Source organism: Rhinolophus hipposideros (assembly GCF_964194185.1).
Source record: "Rhinolophus hipposideros genome assembly, chromosome: 16".
NCBI classification, from domain to species: domain Eukaryota; kingdom Metazoa; phylum Chordata; class Mammalia; order Chiroptera; family Rhinolophidae; genus Rhinolophus; species Rhinolophus hipposideros.
Window position 1 is genome coordinate 48,053,612 of NC_138062.1, and position 18,278 is coordinate 48,071,889.

At 40.5% G+C, this 18,278-nt stretch overlaps 1 protein-coding gene across 1 annotated transcript; it reads left to right on the forward strand.

Annotated features, from left to right (window-relative positions):
• Nucleotides 1-4,199: 4,199 nt before the first annotated feature.
• Nucleotides 4,200-5,129, forward strand: LOC308509302 (olfactory receptor 7A10-like; the record flags this gene model as incomplete). Its single annotated transcript, XM_081077177.1, has 1 exon — nt 4,200-5,129. The coding sequence occupies one exon, from the start codon at nt 4,200-4,202 to the stop codon at nt 5,127-5,129; it is 930 nt and encodes a 309-aa protein (XP_080933303.1).
• Nucleotides 5,130-18,278: the final 13,149 nt, after the last annotated feature.

The window sequence follows — 18,278 nt, forward strand, 5'->3', positions numbered from 1 at the left end:
GTCATGCGATGTGGAGTACAGCACAGGGAACAGAGTCAGTGGAATTGTAGCAGTTATATATGTCAGAGGAGTAGTAGATTGGGGAAGGGGGTGATCACTTTGGAGGGGTGTAATTGTCTAACTGTTACATTCTTTGGTACACCGGAAACTAATAAAAAGAAAATGAAGGGAATAATCTTTTCATCTGTGGGCAACTTCACTTCCTTGAGATTCTTTAGTTTTCTCAGTTGTGAAATATGCATAATAATAGTACCTTTTCCATAGATATTGGATAAGATTGAATGAGAAAATCCTTAAAAATAGCCTAATGGTATCTGATATACATTATGTTCCAATAAGTGCTGGCAAATATTATTCAATTATTATATTATTATGTAGCAAGAATACATAGGTGGTAATCAGGTTGCTTCCCAGAAATTAGTGCAGGAATTTGGTAGCATATCAACTGGCCCTAGTAGGAGACTGTGAAAACAAACTAAACGGCTTACTCCTTGGGTCTGTAGAATTATCAGAGAGGCCGTTACATGTGCAGGTTGGCACCAAGCAGTAGAATAGAAAGAACAGACCTGGAAGACCAGCATAAAAACGGGAGACCATAAGGGCAAAAGTGGTTCATCTTCGATCCATCCCCGAGTCCATTTTTCTAATACAAGTTCTGTTTTTAAAGATGTGCCTCTTCTCTACTAATGCTGGTAGACAAATTACGACAGCTGTTTTAAGGAAATAGCGAAAAGATGAAAATTTTATCTTTTGGGGAGAATTTGTTTCCTAAATGACTTTATCTTTTCAGGAGGCTGGTACCTTGTATGTTGAATTTAAAAAAAAATTCAAGATTTATCACGTTTTAAGGCTTCCAATATTCGTATTGTGTAATTCTAATAAATGTGGTCGAGGTACAGGATACTTGCAGATTCACGGACTGATGTCCTTTTAAATTCAGGGAGATCAAGCACATGAAGAAATAAAAACCAAATTCACTTGACTTGTAACCTGGTCTCTGGGGATCAGAGATTCATTAGGAAAAATTTCCTTTCTGTTTAATCCAGACGCCCCGGGGGAAATCGGATGCTCAGCAGTGGGAATAAGAAGAGGGAACTGTGCCTGAAGAGCAGATACACAAAGCGCTGTAACGCCTCCTCTGTGCTGTCTCTCAGCTTGTACCACGTTGGTGGACAGGACCTGCGTGTGCGTTTCACTCCTGAGCTGACTGTGAACTGATGCTTCACTCCTTCCTGCTGTCTCGTGTGGGAACAGAGCTTCAGTCTCCATCATGATCCTTCCAGGGAGTAATTCTGACTTCCACACAGAGTCCTCTCTCTCAGAGACCCCATCCAGGTGAGTCTGAGAGCCCAGCAGGTACTGAAGGAAAGGGTGAGAGAGGTTAGAAGCAAAGAACACTCACCTGAGTCACTGCGACCCTAACAGCCCAGCCAGGAAACTAGAGATCATTGTGTCAGTGTTCTTGGGTTATTAATGGATTTATAACGAATTAATTTAATATATTAATAAGGATGCTTGAATCTTCCATACAGGGACCATATAACAATTAAGTGATGGGCATGGATGTACCGTTAGGTGACTCTGTAGAATGAGTGAGATGCATAAAAGGGTTGCAGTACAATGAAAACGTCTCAGAGTAGTTTTGCTGTTGGGGGAGTAGGGGAATAGAGTGGTAGGTGTGGAGGCTGGTGCAGTGAAGTCAGAGCATTTGTATGAAATTTCTAAGATGGAGTGTGTTTGAGCATGTTTTGTATTCACTGGAAAGATCCAGGCCAGTGGAGATAAGAACTACCTTGCAACAGCTGTTCGTGAGACATACATTGCAGTATCTTCTCTCCCCCTGGGTATTCACATGAAAAAGTTATTTAATAAGTAGAAAGAGGAATACCAAATAGTTGTACTTTGAATTATTTCATTCTTGGAGAGGCTGCCTATATTTTGGTTTGTTGCTTGTTCACTTTTTCTGTTGGAACAGTTAGTAGGGATTCCGAGCCTACATTCAGCCTTTTCCGCCTGTGGTCATTGTCTTCTGTATTTTTAATGAGAAATTCTGTCATGCACTGGGGAGTATAAATTGAGGAATGATCAGCTTTCAGGCAGAGTATACAGTGCAGAGAACAAACACTTCAGTGATGGAGAAATGAAGGTCACCCTTGTACCTTAAATCTAAATGCCATAAAGCATTGTAGTCAGACCACGTTTACATTTATGCAATGAGGACTTCAGTGTATCAGCTAATAGGGCAGAATATCTCCATCTAGATTTAAAAGTTCTTTTCTACTTCATGTGGGTTTTCAAATACAATGCTCTTATCCAGGGGAAGCTAATGAATGAATGGAGAGGCTTCAACTTAGTCCCCTCTGCAAATTTTATTGAGTAAATGACTGTATTAGATTCTATTGCTGTTGTAAATTATTCCCGTACTAGTTGATTAAAACAAATAGATATATGCTCTTACAGTTCTGGATGTAAGACCCGAAATGAGTCTCAAGATGTCTCCTGGCTGGGTTCCACCTAGAGGCTCAGGTGAAATTTTTTTTCCCTTCCTATTTCAGTTTGTATTCTGGCCAGAGGCCGTTCCTGGCTCATGGCCATACCTCCACCTTCAAAGCCTGCAGTTTAGCTTTTTCATCTTGTCTCTCCCTACTTAGAAGACCATTGTGGTTACGTTACTCCCACCTGGATGATACTGACATCTTCTTAATGTCAGCTGGTTAGCAAGCCGGTCCCATCTTCTATCCTAATCCCCTCTTGGTATAAAAATATCAAATGCAAAGGCACTGGGGATAGAGCGTAGACATATTTTGGAGGTTCTATTCTGCTCACTACGAAGTCTCTTAAAAGTGTATTATTGGACAAGTCAACTCAGTTAGTTAGAGCGTTCTGCTAATAACATCAAGATTGCCGATTCAATCGCTGCTGCACCCTCCTTACAAAAAAAAAGTGTGTTATTATGTGTCATTCAGGGGCAGTTACATAAGAGAAATGAGCACAGAATTTATTACAGTTTCTGGAATGCATGAGCACACTAATTGCTTTAATAATTCATGCAAAAAAATATTCGATTTAGAAAACCTGAAACCGCCTGCCCCTGACTCTGACACAGGACCGCACCTTGCTCCTCAGAGTGTTGGCCACAGACCAGGAGCTGCAGCATCAACACCCCTGGGAGCTGGTTAGAAATGCAGACTCTCTGAGTCCCCAGGACCTGCTGACTCAGATTCTGCATCTGGTAGGATGCTGTTGATTGTAGGTACAAAGGTTGAAGTGCTGGTCTTGACTAGGTTTGCTCACCTTCTCTCTGTTGACTTGGGGGCTGAATAATTGTTGGTGAGGGTGCTTTCCTGTGGATTGTAGGTGTTATAAGCATTCCTTCAGGCAATGCCAGATACCCCAGGCACAAAATCATTTTTGGGTGAGAAACACTACCGGGAAGCAGCCTGAAAAAAATTGTAATCAAGGCCCAACAGATATTGTGATATTCAGTTTGGACCCATCACTAAAGTCCTTCTGCTCCACCCCAGGGCCTTTGCACTGGCTATTCTTTCTTCCAGATACACACGTGTCCAGATTACCTGTAATGCCTCTCCCTGCCTTCCTTTACTGAGGTGTCTGTTCAAATGTCACCTTGTTTGCATGTCTTGACTAAATGCCCATGAAAAAGAACTCATTAGTCACTATATTTTTAAGACTTTCTTTTCTTTTCTTCATATGATCTGTCACCACCTGTAACGCTATCTATTTTTATTATTAGCTCGCATACTCTTTATCCTTCATTGACTTGTTCAACGACTGTTTTTCAGAATTCTAATACTCACAGGCTAGATAGTAGTATTAGGTGGGTGTAAAAGTAATGGTAGTTTAAAAGATTAAAATAATTGCAAAAACCACAATTACTTTTGCATCAAGTTAATACCTAAAACATGGTGAGCACTCAATTTATATTCCTGAAATACATGAAGAATTTCTCATGAAAACTAAAGAATACATGATACCTTTGGAAAGGGAAAGATTGGGAGAAAAATTCCTAATCTGAGATGGCACAGGAAACCCCTAAAAGGAACAAGATCCAAACAAAAATATTGAAGTTAATGACTTGGTTGCAAAATATAAATTGTAGCATTAGAGCATCTGAGTAAAGTCTCTTTGTATGAAGACTACTCATGTGATTCTCCTGTTTTGGAAGTCACATCTTCCTCATGGAACCAGATAATCTTACAAGATTTTCAGAATTTGTTCTCCTGGGACTTTCAGAGGAGCCAGACCTGCAGCCCCTCCTCTTTGGGCTTTTCCTCTCCATGTACCTGATCACTGTGTTAGGAAACCTGCTCATCGTCGTGGCCGTCAGCTCAGACTCCCACCTCCACACACCCATGTACTTCTTCCTCTCCAACCTGTCCTTTGTGGACATCTGTTTCACCTCCACCACCGTCCCCAAGATGCTGGTGAACATCCAGACGCAGACCAAAGTCATAACCTATGAAGGCTGCATCTCGCAGATGTACTTTTTCCTATTCTTTGTAGTGTTGGATAACTTCCTCCTGACCGTGATGGCCTATGACCGCTTCGTGGCCATCTGTCACCCCCTGCACTACACGATCATCATGCACCCCCGGCTTTGTGGACTGTTGGTTCTGGGGTCCTGGATCATGAGTGCCCTAAATGCCTTATTACAAAGCTTAATGGTGCTGAGACTGTCCTTCTGTACAGACTTGCAAATCCCCCACTTTTTCTGTGAACTCAACCAGATGATCCAACTTGCCTGTTCTGATAACTTTGTTAATAACCTGGTGTTGTATTTTGTAACTGTGCTACTGGGTGGTGGTTCCCTGACTGGGATCCTTTACTCTTACTCGAAGATCGTTTCCTGCATACGTGCCATGTCGTCGGCTCAGGGGAAGTATAAAGCATTTTCTACCTGTGCGTCTCACCTTTCGGTTGTCTCCTTATTTTATTTAACAAGCCTAGGGGTGTACCTCAGCTCTCCTGCTTCCCACAATGCACACTCTAGTGCTACAGCCTCGGTCCTGTACACAGTGGTCACACCCATGCTGAACCCCTTCATCTACAGTCTTAGGAATGAAGATATAAAGGGGGCTCTGAAAAGATCCTTTGTGATGACAGTGTAAAAGGGACGATCGTCCGGACTGAAAAAGTGCCCTTGGTTTCCTGGCTCCAAGTCTAAAACCAGACATTGTGATTCTTTAATCAGATTGTGTTTGTGGAATTTCCTTCTTTTATTTATATTCTGGAATTTCCTTTGGTTTGATTTCAACTTCTGTATATAATTTTAAATTTAAAAAATTTTTTTACATTATTATTGACATCCAATATTATTTTATATTAATTTCGGAGTGCACTATAGTGCTTAGATAATTATGTAATTTATGTAATGATCCCCCCCATTAGTCTGTACTTCCTGGCACTATGTATAGTTGCTGCAATGTTATTTACTATATTCTGTATGCTGTGCTTTACATCCCTGGGACTATTTTGTAAATATCAATTTATATTTCTTAATACCTTCATTTTTTTTACCCAGCCCACAACCCTCTCCTTTCTGGCAACCATCAACTTGTTCTCTGTAAATATGACTCTGTTTTTGTTTTGTTTAGTTTTGTCTTTACATTTCACGTATAGGTGAGATCATGTGGTATTTGTCTTTCTCTGTCTGACTTGTTTTACTTAGCCTAATACCTTCAGGTCCACCCATGTTTTCAGGAATGGTAAGATTTCATTCTTTTTTATGACCACGTAATAATCCATTGTACATATATACCACCTCTTCTTTATCCAGTCATCAACTGATGAGCACTTAGGTTGCCTACATATCTGGCTCTTGTAAATAGTGTTGCAGTGAACATAAGGGTTCACATATCTTTCCTAATTAGTGTTTTGGATTTCTTTGGATAATTACTCAGAAGGGGAATTGCTGGGTCACACAGGAGTCCTATTTTTAATTTTTTGAGTAAACTCCACCCTGTGGTACATATTGGCTGCACCAATTTGCAATCCCACCGACAGTACACGAGAGTTCCTTTTTTCTCCACGTCCTCTCCAGCACTTGTTGCTTATTGATGTACAACAGCCATTGTGACACGTCTGAGTCGATATCTCATTATGGTTTTAATTTGATGATTAATGACCTTGACCAGCTTTTTATACCTATTGGCCATCGGTGTGTCCTCTTTGGAGAAATGTCTGTTCAGTCCTCTGTCCTTTCTAAATGGGATTGTTTGTTGTTTTGAAGTTGAGTTGTATGTATTTTTTTTTAAATAGTTTCAGGTGCACAAGACAAAGTAATACTTAGACATTTATCATTTATATCCCTTACACTGTTTGAACCCCCCACCCCCCATCAACTATGCCTCTGACATTGCACAGAACCATTACATTTCCACTGTCTCTTTTCCTAATGCTGTACTCCGCTTCTTGTAAGTATATACATACATATATATATATAAAATTATAGTTGACATTCTTTATTGTTCAGCTTCAGGTGTACAGTGCAGTGATCAGGCATCTATATCATCCCTGAGGTGGTCTCCCAAATGGGACACGTGTCCATCAGATACCCTACAAAATCTTTACAATATTATTGATTACGTTCCCCAAATTAATTTTCAAAACCCTGTGGCCATCTTGTGGTTACTGACGTTTTCTAATCCCCTCACCTTCCCCCTTATCCCCACCCCCCACCCATCTAGCAACCCTCAGTTTTTCCTCTTTGTCTCCAAAACTGTTTCTGATTAGTTCATTCACTTATTCTTTTCTTCAGATTCCGCATATAAGTGAGATCATATGGTATGTGTCTTTCTCTGTCTGACTTATTTCACTTAACATAATGTTCTCTAGGTCCATCCATGTTGTTGCAAATGGTAAGATTTCTTTTTTTATGGCTGCATAATACTCCATTGTATAAACGTACCACAGTTTCTCAATCCAGTCATCTACCGATGGGCATTTCGGTTGTTTCCATGTCTTGGCTATTGTGTATAGTGCTGCAATAAACATAGGAGTGCATACAGATTTTTGAATTGGAATTTTGGATTTCTCTGGATAGATACCTAGGAGTGGAATTACTGGATCATAACGTAGTTCCATTTTGAGATTTTTGAGATACCTCCATACTGTTTTCCATAGTGGCTGCACCAATCTGCAATCCCACCAACAGTGCACAAGCGTTCCCTTTTCTCCACATCCGCGCCAGAACTTGTTGTTTGTAGATTTATTGATGATAGCCATTTTGACTGGGTTGAGGTGGTATCTCATTGTGGTTTTTATTTGCATTTCTCTGATGGTTAGTGAGGTTGAGTATTTCTTCATATGTCTGTGTGGGGACAGAGCCCCAGAGAGCAGTTTCCAGGCTCTCGGCCTCATGTGGAGAGGTGCTGGCTAGGGTAGTAGATGGCCATTAGCTGTGGCTGGTTGGCCGTCAGCTGTAACTGTTGAGCCATTGGCCACTGATATAACTGCCGCGACTATGGAGGGAAGCCGAGGAGAGTGAAGGAGAGTGGAGGAGAGTGAAGGAGAGTTGAGGAGAGTCGAGGAGAATTGGTCAGTTGGTAGCAAAGCAGACAGCAGGTCACACGTTGTGTGAAGCCAGCCTCCAGTGAGACCATAGTGGTATGACTTCCCTACCTATGGCTCCGTGGGTGTTCCTTTTTGGCCTCACCATATCCTGCGTTCTTATGTGGGGAGTGGGAGCAGAGACCCCGCAGGCCGCCCTGCATGATAAATGGCGCAGCAAGCAGGGTCTCCTGCGTGACAGTCTGTTTGCCATCTGTATGTCCTTTTTAGAAAAATGTCTCTTTATGTCCTCTGCCCATTTTTTAATTGGGTTGTTTGTTTTTTTGGAGTTGAGTGGAGTGAGTTTTTTTATAAATTTGTGATATTAACCCCTTATCAGATATATCATTGGCAAATATCTTTTCCCATTCAGTAGAATCCCTTTTTGTTTTATTGACGGTTTCCTTTGCTGTGAAAAAACTTTTTAGTTTGATGTAATCCCACATGTTTATTTTTTTCTCTTACTTCCCTTATCCCAGAGAGGGGATATATCAGTAAAAATCTTACTCCGGGTAATGTCTGGGAAGTTTCTTTCTATATTTTCTCCTAGTTATTTTATGGTTTCAGATCTTACATTTAAGTCTTTAAGCCATTTTGAATTTATATTTGTATATGGTGTAAGGAGGTGGTCCAGCTTCATTTTTTGGCATGTGTCTGTCCAGGTTTCCTAGCACCATTTATTGAATAGACTGTCTTTACCCTGCCGTACATTCTTGCTTCCATTGTCATAGAATCAATGACCATATAGGCATGGATTTATTTCTGGACTCTATTCTGTTCCATTGATCTCTGTGTCTGTTTTTATGCCAGTACCATGCTGTTTTGATGACTGTAGCCTTGTAGTATAATTTGATGTCAGGTATTGTTATGCCTCCCACTTTGTTCTTATTTCTCAAGATTGCTGAGGCTATCCAGGGTCTTTTATGGTCCCATATAAATTTTAGGATTATATGTTCTATTTCTGTGAAAATCATCATTGGTAGTTTGATAGGAATTGTGTTGAATATGTATATTGCCGTAGGCAGTATGAACATTTTAACTATATTAATTCTTCCTATCCATGAACATAATATGTGTTTCCATCTATTTGTATCTTCTTTCATTTCTTTCTTCAGTGTCTTATAACTTTCTGCGTACAGATTTTCACTTCTTTGGTTAAATTTATTCCCAGGTATTTTATAGTCTTTGGAGCAATTGTAAATGTGATTGCTTTTTAAATTTCTCCTTCTGATATTTTCTCATTGGTGTATACAAATGCAACTGATTTCTGAATATTAATTTTATATCCTGCTACTTTACTAAATTCATCTATCAGTTCTAATAGTTTCTTGGTGGAGTCTTTAGGGTACTCTCTATATATAGTATCATATCATCTGCATATAATGACAATTTTACTTTCTCCTTACCAATTTGGATGCCTTTTCTTTCTTTTTATTGTCTGATTGCTGTGGCTAGAACTTCCAGCACTATGTTGAATGGAAGTGGAGAAAGTGGGCAACTTTGCCTTGTTCCTGATCTTAGGGGAATGATTTTAGCTTTTCCCCATTAAGTATGAAGCTAGCTGTGGGTTAATCAAATAGGGCCTTTATTATGTTGAGATATGATCCCTCTATTCCCACTTTCTTAAGGGTTTTCATCATAAATGGCTGCTGGATTTTATCAAATGCTTTTTCTGCATCTATTGATATGATCATGTGATTTTTATTTTTCATTTTGTTAATGTGGTGTATCACATTAATTGATTTGCGGATGTTGAACCACCCTTGCATACCAGGGATGAATCCCACTTGATCATGGTATATGATCTTTTTAATTGCTGAATTAAATAACAACTGAATTCTGTTCGCTAATATTTTGTTGAGGATTTTTGCATCTATGTTCATTAGCGATATCAGCCTGTAGTTTTCTTTTTTTGTGGTTTCTTTGTCTGATTTTGGGATCAGGGTGATAGGGGCTTCGTAAAAGGTGTGTGGGAGTCTTCCCTCCTTCTGGATTTTTTGGAAGAGGTTGAGGAGAATAGGCGATAATTCTTTTTTGACCGTTTTGTAAAATTCACCGGTAAAGCCATCTGGTCCAGGGCTTTTGTTTGTTGGGAGATTGTTGATTACTGATTCAATTTCCCTGGTGGTAATCAGTCTATTCAGGTTTTCTGTTTCTTCTTGACTTAGCCTTGGAAGGTTGTACACCTCTAGAAAATTGTCCATTTATTTCAGATTGTCAAATTTGTTGGCATATAGTTGCTCATAGTAATTTCTTCCCTCAGTGTCTGTTGTCACTTCTCCTCTTTCATTTCTGATTTTATTAATTTGGGTCCCCTCTCTCTTTTTTTTAATGAGTCTGGCTAAAGATTTGTCAATTTTGTTTATCTTCTCTAAGAACCAACTCTTGGATTCATTGATCTTTTTTTATTGTTTTTCTGGTTTCTATTTTATTTATTTCCGCTCTGATCTTTATTATCTCCTTCCTTGTGTTCCCTTTGGGCTTATTTTGCTGTTCTTTTTCCAGATCCCTTAAGTGTGAAGATAACTGTTGATTAGTGATGTTTCTTGTATCTTTAGACAGGCCTGCAATGCTATAAATTTCCCTCTTAGGACTGCTTTTGCGGCATCCCATAGATTTTGGGTTGTCGTGTTTTCATTGTCGTTTGTCTCGAGATATCTTTTGATTTCTTCCTTGATCTCCTGTTTGACCCATTCATTATTTAGTCACAAGTTATTCAGCCTCCATGAATTGGTGTGTCTCCAGTTTTTTTTCCTGTAGTTCATTTCTAATTTCATAGCACTGTGGTCAGAGAAGACAATTGGTATGATTTCAATTTTCTTAAATTTATCAAGACTTGTTTTGTGGCCTAACATATGGTCTATCTTGGAAAATGTTCCATGTGCGCTTGAGAAGAACGTGTATTTTGCAGCATTGGCATGAAATGCTCTGAAAATATCGATTAAAACCAAGTGGTCCAATGTATCATTTAAGGCTGCTGTTTCCATATTGATTTTCTGTCTGGAAGACCTGTCCCTTGTTGTCAGAGGTGTGTTGAAATGCCGTACTATGATAGTGTTACTGTTGATCTCTGTCTTTATGTCAGTCAATATCTCTTTTATATATTTAGGTGCTCCTATGTTGGATGCATAGATGTTTACTAGGGTTATGTCCTCTTGTCGGATTGATCCCTTTATTATTATATAATGTCCATCTTTATCTTTTAATATGTTCTTCATTTTAAAGTCTATTTTGTCAGATATAAGTATTGCAACTCCAGCTTTTTTCTCATTTCCATTTCCATTTTCTCATTTCCATGAAATATTTTACTCCAACCCTTCACTTTCAGCCTGTGTGTGTCTTTTATCCGAGGTGAGTCTCTTGTATGTAGCATATACAAGGGTCTTGCTCTCCTATCCACTCAGCCACCCTATGTCTCTTGATTGGAGCATTAATCTGTTTTCATTTAAAGTGATTATTGATAGGTACATAGTTATTGCCATTTTTAAATTTGTAGTTAGATTGTTTTTATCTTTCTTCTATTTACAGAAGTCCTTTTAGTATTTCTTGCAATGCTGGCTTGGTGGTAATAAATTCCTTTAGCTTATTCTTTTCTGGGAAGCTTTTTATCTCTCCATCAACTTTAAATGATAGCCTTGCTGGATAAAGCAATCTAGGTTGTAGGCCTTTGTTTTCCATCACTTTGAGTATCTCCTGCCACTGCCTCCTGGCCTGCAATGTTTCTGTAGAAAAGTCATTTGATAATCTTATGGGAGTTCCCTTGTATGTAACCCTCTGTCTTTCTCTTGCTGCTTTTAGGATTCTCTCTTTGTCTTTAAGCTTTGCCATTTTAACTATAATGTGTCTTGGTGTGGGCCTGTTTGGGTTTATCCTGGTTGGAACTCTCTGTACTTCCTGGGCTTGTATGTTGGTTTCCTTCATCAAGTTAGGGAAGTTTTTGGACATTATTACTTCAAATATATTCTCAATCCCTTGCTTCCTCTCTTCACCCTCTGGTATTCCTATGATGCGCATGTTGTTGTGCTTGTTGTTATCCCAGAGGTCTCTTAAACCATCTTCATTGTTTTTAATTCTTTTTCCTTTCTATTGTTCTGTTTGGGTGATCTCTGCTAACTTGTCTTCTAAGTCGCTGGTTCGATCCTCTGCTTCATGTAACCTGCTGGTAATTCCTTCAAGTGAGTTCTTAATTTCGGTAATTGTGTTTTTCAGTTCTAACTGGTTGTTCATTATGATTTCTACATCCTTCTTTATGTCGTCTCTAAGCTCCTTAAACATTCTTATCATCAGTGTTCTGAACTCTGTCTCTGACAGGTTGGTTACTCTGTTTCATTTGGTTCCACTTCTGGAGGTTTCTTCTGTTCTTTTATTTGGGACATGTTTCTTTGTTTCCTCCTTCTGGCTGGCTCCCTGTGTTTGCTTTGATGTATTAGGTAGATCCCCTAGAGTTCTTAGTTCTTGCTGGGTTATCTTATGTAGTATGTGTCCTTTATATTTGACTTGCACTACTTCGTTTTTCTCCTCTACATGTGCTCCAAAGGTGACTCTTGTGTTGTGTATATTGTCCTGTTAAAGAAGATCTTTAATTGTTTTTTGCTTGTGAGTAGGTGGGGTTAACTCTTAGAGTGACTAGTTGTGAGACTTGGCACTGCCCAACTTACGGTGTTCTGCTGCATGAGGGTTGACTGCTTAAATGTGGTTTGGCCTCTATGGGCTCTTGTGCCTGTAGAGAATTCCCTCTGGGTGTGTGACTTGTAGGTCCAACCCAGTAGTACTCTGGTTTGATCTGGAGTTGGCCTCTGGATATGTTGAATCTTGTGCCTCTTAAGCTGGGCCCTGGTAGGGCAATTTCAGAACAAAGCAAATCACCAAACACCACCACCACCACAACAACAACAAAGAAAAAATCAAATACATTCACATTTGAAAACAACCAACAACCCCCACTCAACACAGGCAAAGATGTCAAAGATGTAAAGACAAAACAAAACAAAACAAAAAGCAGTGCCAGTCTTGGCTTAAGCCCACCAAGTAATCTCCAGGTTGTCTTCTGCTCTACCAAAGAGTCCCCTGTTTATTGTGTAGGCAGAGCCGGTCAGCTGGTGCCCAGAGTGATGTTGGGACTGCAGATTTAGATGTGTGGGGCTGAGGGGTCTGGATGGAGTTTCTACAAAGTCAGTGCAGTTTCTGCCCTTGCCTGCACGTATGCGCACTGAGAGTACCACCACCAGCCCTGTGTCCATTTCTCCTGAGTCTTAGGGCACTTCTTCCGTGTGTGTGTGTGTGTGTGTGTGTGTGTGTGTGTGTGTGGTGGGCGGGAGATTTCTGAGCTGCTGAAAGCTGGGAGCTGGGTCTGCCGCTTACTGCTGATCCCTGAGAGTGCCTCTGCAGTTGTGTTTGCCCCGCCCTAGGCAGGCCAGAAAGGGTGGGGGTGGAAATGGAGGGGTCTTCTCTCTCTCAGCCCAGCCGTGTCACACTCTTTCCGCAGGCCAGAAAAGGTGGTGGCTGGGGGTGGAGGATTCTCTTCTCTCCTAGTGCAGCCAAAATCACACTCTTCCCAGGCTCTTCCCTGGGTCAGAGCTGCCTGCCAGTCTTCCAATACCCTGAGCACTAAGGCTCCTCTGTAATCTGTCACTACTTTCCAGTTCAGGGGCCAGTTTAATTCTCTGGAAGGGTAGGGATAGGATTGGAAGGGGGGGAGGGGCCCAGGTATGGAGTTTGTGTCCTTTGTCTGGCCTAGGGCCCAGCTGAGGTTATTGCCTCAAATGCTGGATATGCTGCCCCCTCGGTGGGAGAGATCAGCTGTGGGATGCAGGGAAAGAGCCCACTTCCTGGCTTTTGTGTTCTCTGTTCTGTCCTGGGATCCCTGCGTCTCTGCAGCTGGGGATGCCAGCCACGTTTCCACCTCCGCAGATGCAGGCCGTGTTTCCACAGCCACAGATGTGGGCTGCGTCTCCACAGCCAAAGGTATGGGCCGCGTCCCCACAGCCACAGGTGTGGACCGCGTTTCCACTGCTGCAGATGTGGTCCGTGTCTCCACTGCGCTCCTCTCCCACCCATCCAATTTGCCCACCTTCACGTAATCCTTGCACGAGTCACTTAGCTGTTCTGCGTGATGAGCAGAGAGTCCTTTGATGGGTTATATACCCTGTTTGTGATAATATCCGGAGGAGAACTCAAAAGTTCGTCCCACTGCCGCCATTCCTATGATGTCACTCTATTCTTTATAAATTTGGGATATAATTCATATCCAATATATCACTGGTGAATGTCTTCTCCCAATCAGTAGGTTGTCTTTTCTTTTTGTTGATGGTTTTCATTGCTGTTCAAAAAATTTTCAGTTGGATGTAGTTCCACTTGTTTATTTTTTGTTCTGTTTCTCTTGCCTAAGGAGATATATCAGAAAACAAATGTTACTAACAACAATGTCAGAGAAATTGCTGCCTGTGATTTCTTCTTGTAGTTTATGTTTCCAAGTCTTATATTTAAGTCTTCCATCCATTTTGAGTTTATTCCTGTGTATGGTGTAAGAAAGTGTTCCAGTTTCATATTTTTGCATGTATATGTCCAGTCTTCCCAATACCATTTATCTAAGAGACTGTCTTTACCTCACTGTATATCCTTGCCTCGTTTCATTCACAAAGGACCATGTAAGTGCGGGATTTTTTCATGGCCCTTTATTCTATTCCATCGAATTAGGTGTCTGTTTTTATGCCTGTACCATGCTGTTTTCATCACTATAACCTTGTAGTATAGCTTGATATCAAGTAACATGATATCTCCAACTTGATTCTTTCTCAAGACTGCTGGGTTATTCATGGTCTTTTGTGGTTCCATATCAATTATAAGATGATTTGTTCTAGTCTTGTGAAAAATGCAAAGTTAATATTTAGAAATCAGTTGAATTTTTATACACTAATACTGAATTATCAGAGAAATAAAGAAAACAATCTCATTTATAATTGCATCAAAAAATTCTTAGGAGTAAATTGGACAAAGAGGGAATAAACCTATACTCAGAAAGTACATGACACTGAAGAAAGAAATTCAAGAACATAAGATAAATGGAAGCCTATATTGTGGTATCAGATAGGAAAAATTAACATCTTAAAATGTCCATAATGGGCCAGACCGGTGGCTCAGGCGATTGGAGCTCTGTGCTCCTAACTCCGAAGGCTACCGGTTGGATTTCATATAAGCCAGCGGGCTCTCAACCACAAGGTTGCCAGTTCAATTCCTCGAGCCCCGCAAGTGATGGTAGGTTCCACTCCCTGCAACTAAGATTGAACATGGCACCTTGAGTTGAGCTGCCTCCTGGATGGCTCAGTTGGTTGGAGCACGTCCTCTCAACCACAAGGTTGCCGGGTCGACTCCCGCAAAGGGTGGTGGGCTGTGCCCCCTGCATCTAGCAACTGGCAACTGGACTTAGAGCTGTGCTGTACCCTCCACAACTAAGACTGAAAGGACAACAACTTGAAGCTGAACGGCACCTTCTACAACTAAGATTGAAGGGACAACAACTTGACTTGGAAAAAAGTCCTGGAAGTACACACTGTTCCCCAGTAAAGTCCTGTTCAGCTTCCCCAATAAAATCTTTAAAAAAAATGTCCATACTACCCAAAGCACTCTATTGACTTAACACAATCCCTATCAAAACACCTAAAATTAGCCAAGTACATTTGGAGACGTAATTGACTTTATTAAGTGATTTGTGAATGAGGCAGTTTCCCTTACAGTAACCAGAAGGGAACAGCCAGTGCTTGTAGAAAATGGAAGGTTTTCATAGGAAGAAGGGTGAGGGGAGGAGCCATTAGCATAAGAATAGATTCATTTTAGACCTGGGTGATTTTGGAAGGATGAAAGGAACTGTAAGGTTTTTTTATCCTACAGATTCCCTCTTCTTTCCATGTAGGATATAGAGGGCCCTTGTACCAGTGCTTTCACAGAAAATTCCAGACTGGTTGATTAAGATAACATTTCTAATAGAGGTCGAAACTGCCATTAGGGCCAATATTAAATCCAAGTTTGGCCTCATGAGTGTTTAGCACCAGTGATGCCATTTGTGCCTGTGATTTTCTCTTTAACTGTAGTATGAACATTTTAACAATAATAATTCTTCCAATAATTGAGCACAGAATAACTTTCCATATTCAAGTGTTCTTTAAAATGCATCCATTGCTGAGTTAAAAGAGCCATACAAAAATTAAGAATACGTATTGCATGAATATATATATATATATATATATATACTTATCTGTAAATATATTTACAGATAATTACATATGTAAATTATATAAATATTTATAATTTATGTATGTAATCAATGTATAATTAATTGTATTGTTATGTGATTGTAAAAAAATGTAATCACCCTGATCCTATTTCTGCATTTCTGATGGTGATATTGGCTGATGAAGCTAAACCAGGTGGATGTTGTTAGAATAAATAAACTATTTGGAAATAGTTGGTGAGTCCAAGAACTCTTTCTCAGGTAAGCAGTGTGGGTACGCATACATATATGTACATTCTTGCCTGACACATTTCAGGAAAACACACACACACACACACACACACACACACACACCATCACACAGACTCATTAATAACGTCACCCTGCACGTGTACATGGAGACCCACTGAGTCACGTGTTCTAAAATGGTAGATATATACATTAGGGAGACAGGAATCTAGAGTTTTTTAGAAAACGAAGTTAGGATCATAGAGTTCAACTAGGTGGGCTCATAAACTTCCATGAACTCATCTCCCCCCTTAGACCTCCCAGCCTGATTAGTTTCCTTAAAGTCCCAGTTTTCTACTAATGCAAAAGGAAGAATTAATCCAGACCTGTATGATTGGTTGAAATTCTTTTTTTTAAAAAAAAGATTTTATTGGGGAAGTGGTACAGGACTTCATTGGGGAACAGTGTGTACTTCGAGGACTTTTTTCAAGTTAAGCTGCTGTCCTTTCAATCTTAGTTGCGGAGGGCACAGCTCAACTCCAGGTCTAGTTGCCATTTTTAGTTGGTGTTTTTTAGTTGCAGGAGGCGCAGCCTACCATCCTTCTTGGGAATTGAACCCGGCAACCTTGTGGTTGAGAGTCCACAGGCCCATGTGGTAATCGAACCAGCAGCCTTCGGCGTAAGCAGCACAGAACTCAAACCACCTGAGCCACCGGGCCGGCTCCTGGTTGAAATTCTTAAACAAAGAATGATAGCATGAATTTGTGACTGCGAGAGAGACTTGGTATCACTGGGCTTCACGCAGGAGACAGGGAAGAATTTAACCATGGGAAGCAGTTACACCCAATGATATCTGTGCCAAGTATTGGGGACCCACAGCCTTCAGGTAGAAGGAGACTTTGAGTGTTTCCTTGGACTGTGGCAGAATGTAGATTTGGAGGAAGTGATCCTAAAGTGTTTACTTTGTCACTCATGAATGAAGATATTTTTTAACTTCATAAGCCAGATGGGAAGTCAGAACACAGCGAAGTCTCCCTGTATGTGGTATCCCGTGAAACCCCTGGCTGGCTGTTTGGCAACAGGTGTTCTGTGATGGGTGATACGGAAGAAGGGAGCATGCCCCTTCCTGAGTCACTGCAGTGACGTCACTTGAGCTTAGGCGACTTGGAGGAAACACTTTAATGGCTAAACACTCTAGCTTTGATTTTTCTCAACAGAAGTATATTTGCTTTCTTCACAATTTGGGGGTTTTCTTGGAAGACTTGGCTCCAGATGAATTCATGATCTAAGGAAGAGATTGAGGAAAGGACAACACTGGCTTTCACGGTCAACAGTCGACTACTATTTAGCAATAAACAATAAAAAGTAATGAACTACTAAAAAAACAAAAAACAATAAAAACCTACTGAAGCCCACGGGACATACTAGTGGTGTGACATAACTTTTCAACGTTTTTATTATGACAATTTTAAACATAGAGAAAAAGTGAAAGAATAGTACAGTGATCACCTCTGTGTTCATCACCTACATTTAACACATAACATTTGCATTATTTGCTTTATCTGCATTACATTTCTGTTAGGAAGCATTTCAAAGCACACAGTAGGACACTTCATTAAAATACTACGCATGCGTTGTTTCATATTAACTTTCCTCTGTCAGCACTATTGGACTTGGAAACATATTCAAGAACTTCCATATATTTAATATTTAATTCACATTCAAATTTCCCCTGGGGAAAGTTTTGAGACAAAGTTCTGTCCCAGCGTTGGTAAAATTTCGTCTTATTCAAAAGCAATCATCACAAAGGATCTCATTTGACACCTGACTTGTGAAAAGTACTGAAGAAATACATGGAGTTACTGCCCTCGAGTTGCTGTAAGGAGCTCTGATGGGGCAAAAACACCAGTGTGCGACCCCGAGATGAGAAACGGGCCTCAATGGAGGGCAAGCCCAAAGTAGAGCTTCATTAGCACCGGGTCTGCGTGTGGCTCTCCGTGTCTTCCTGCATCATCAGCGAGAGGGCCTTTGGGACTCAATAGGCAGAATGGGTGGCGCCAGCAAACATGGAGTAACAGTCAGACTAGAGTGATATGTGCCTCACGTTCCTTTGCATGGCACTTAGTAAATGGTGATTTAAAACACAATCTCCATTTTCACAAAGGTCAATGTGGAGCTGCAGGGAGAGCAATAGCGTTCCTGAAATAGTAATAAAATTGGAGGAGAGGGCTCAATGAAGTAGGGTTAGAGTGGT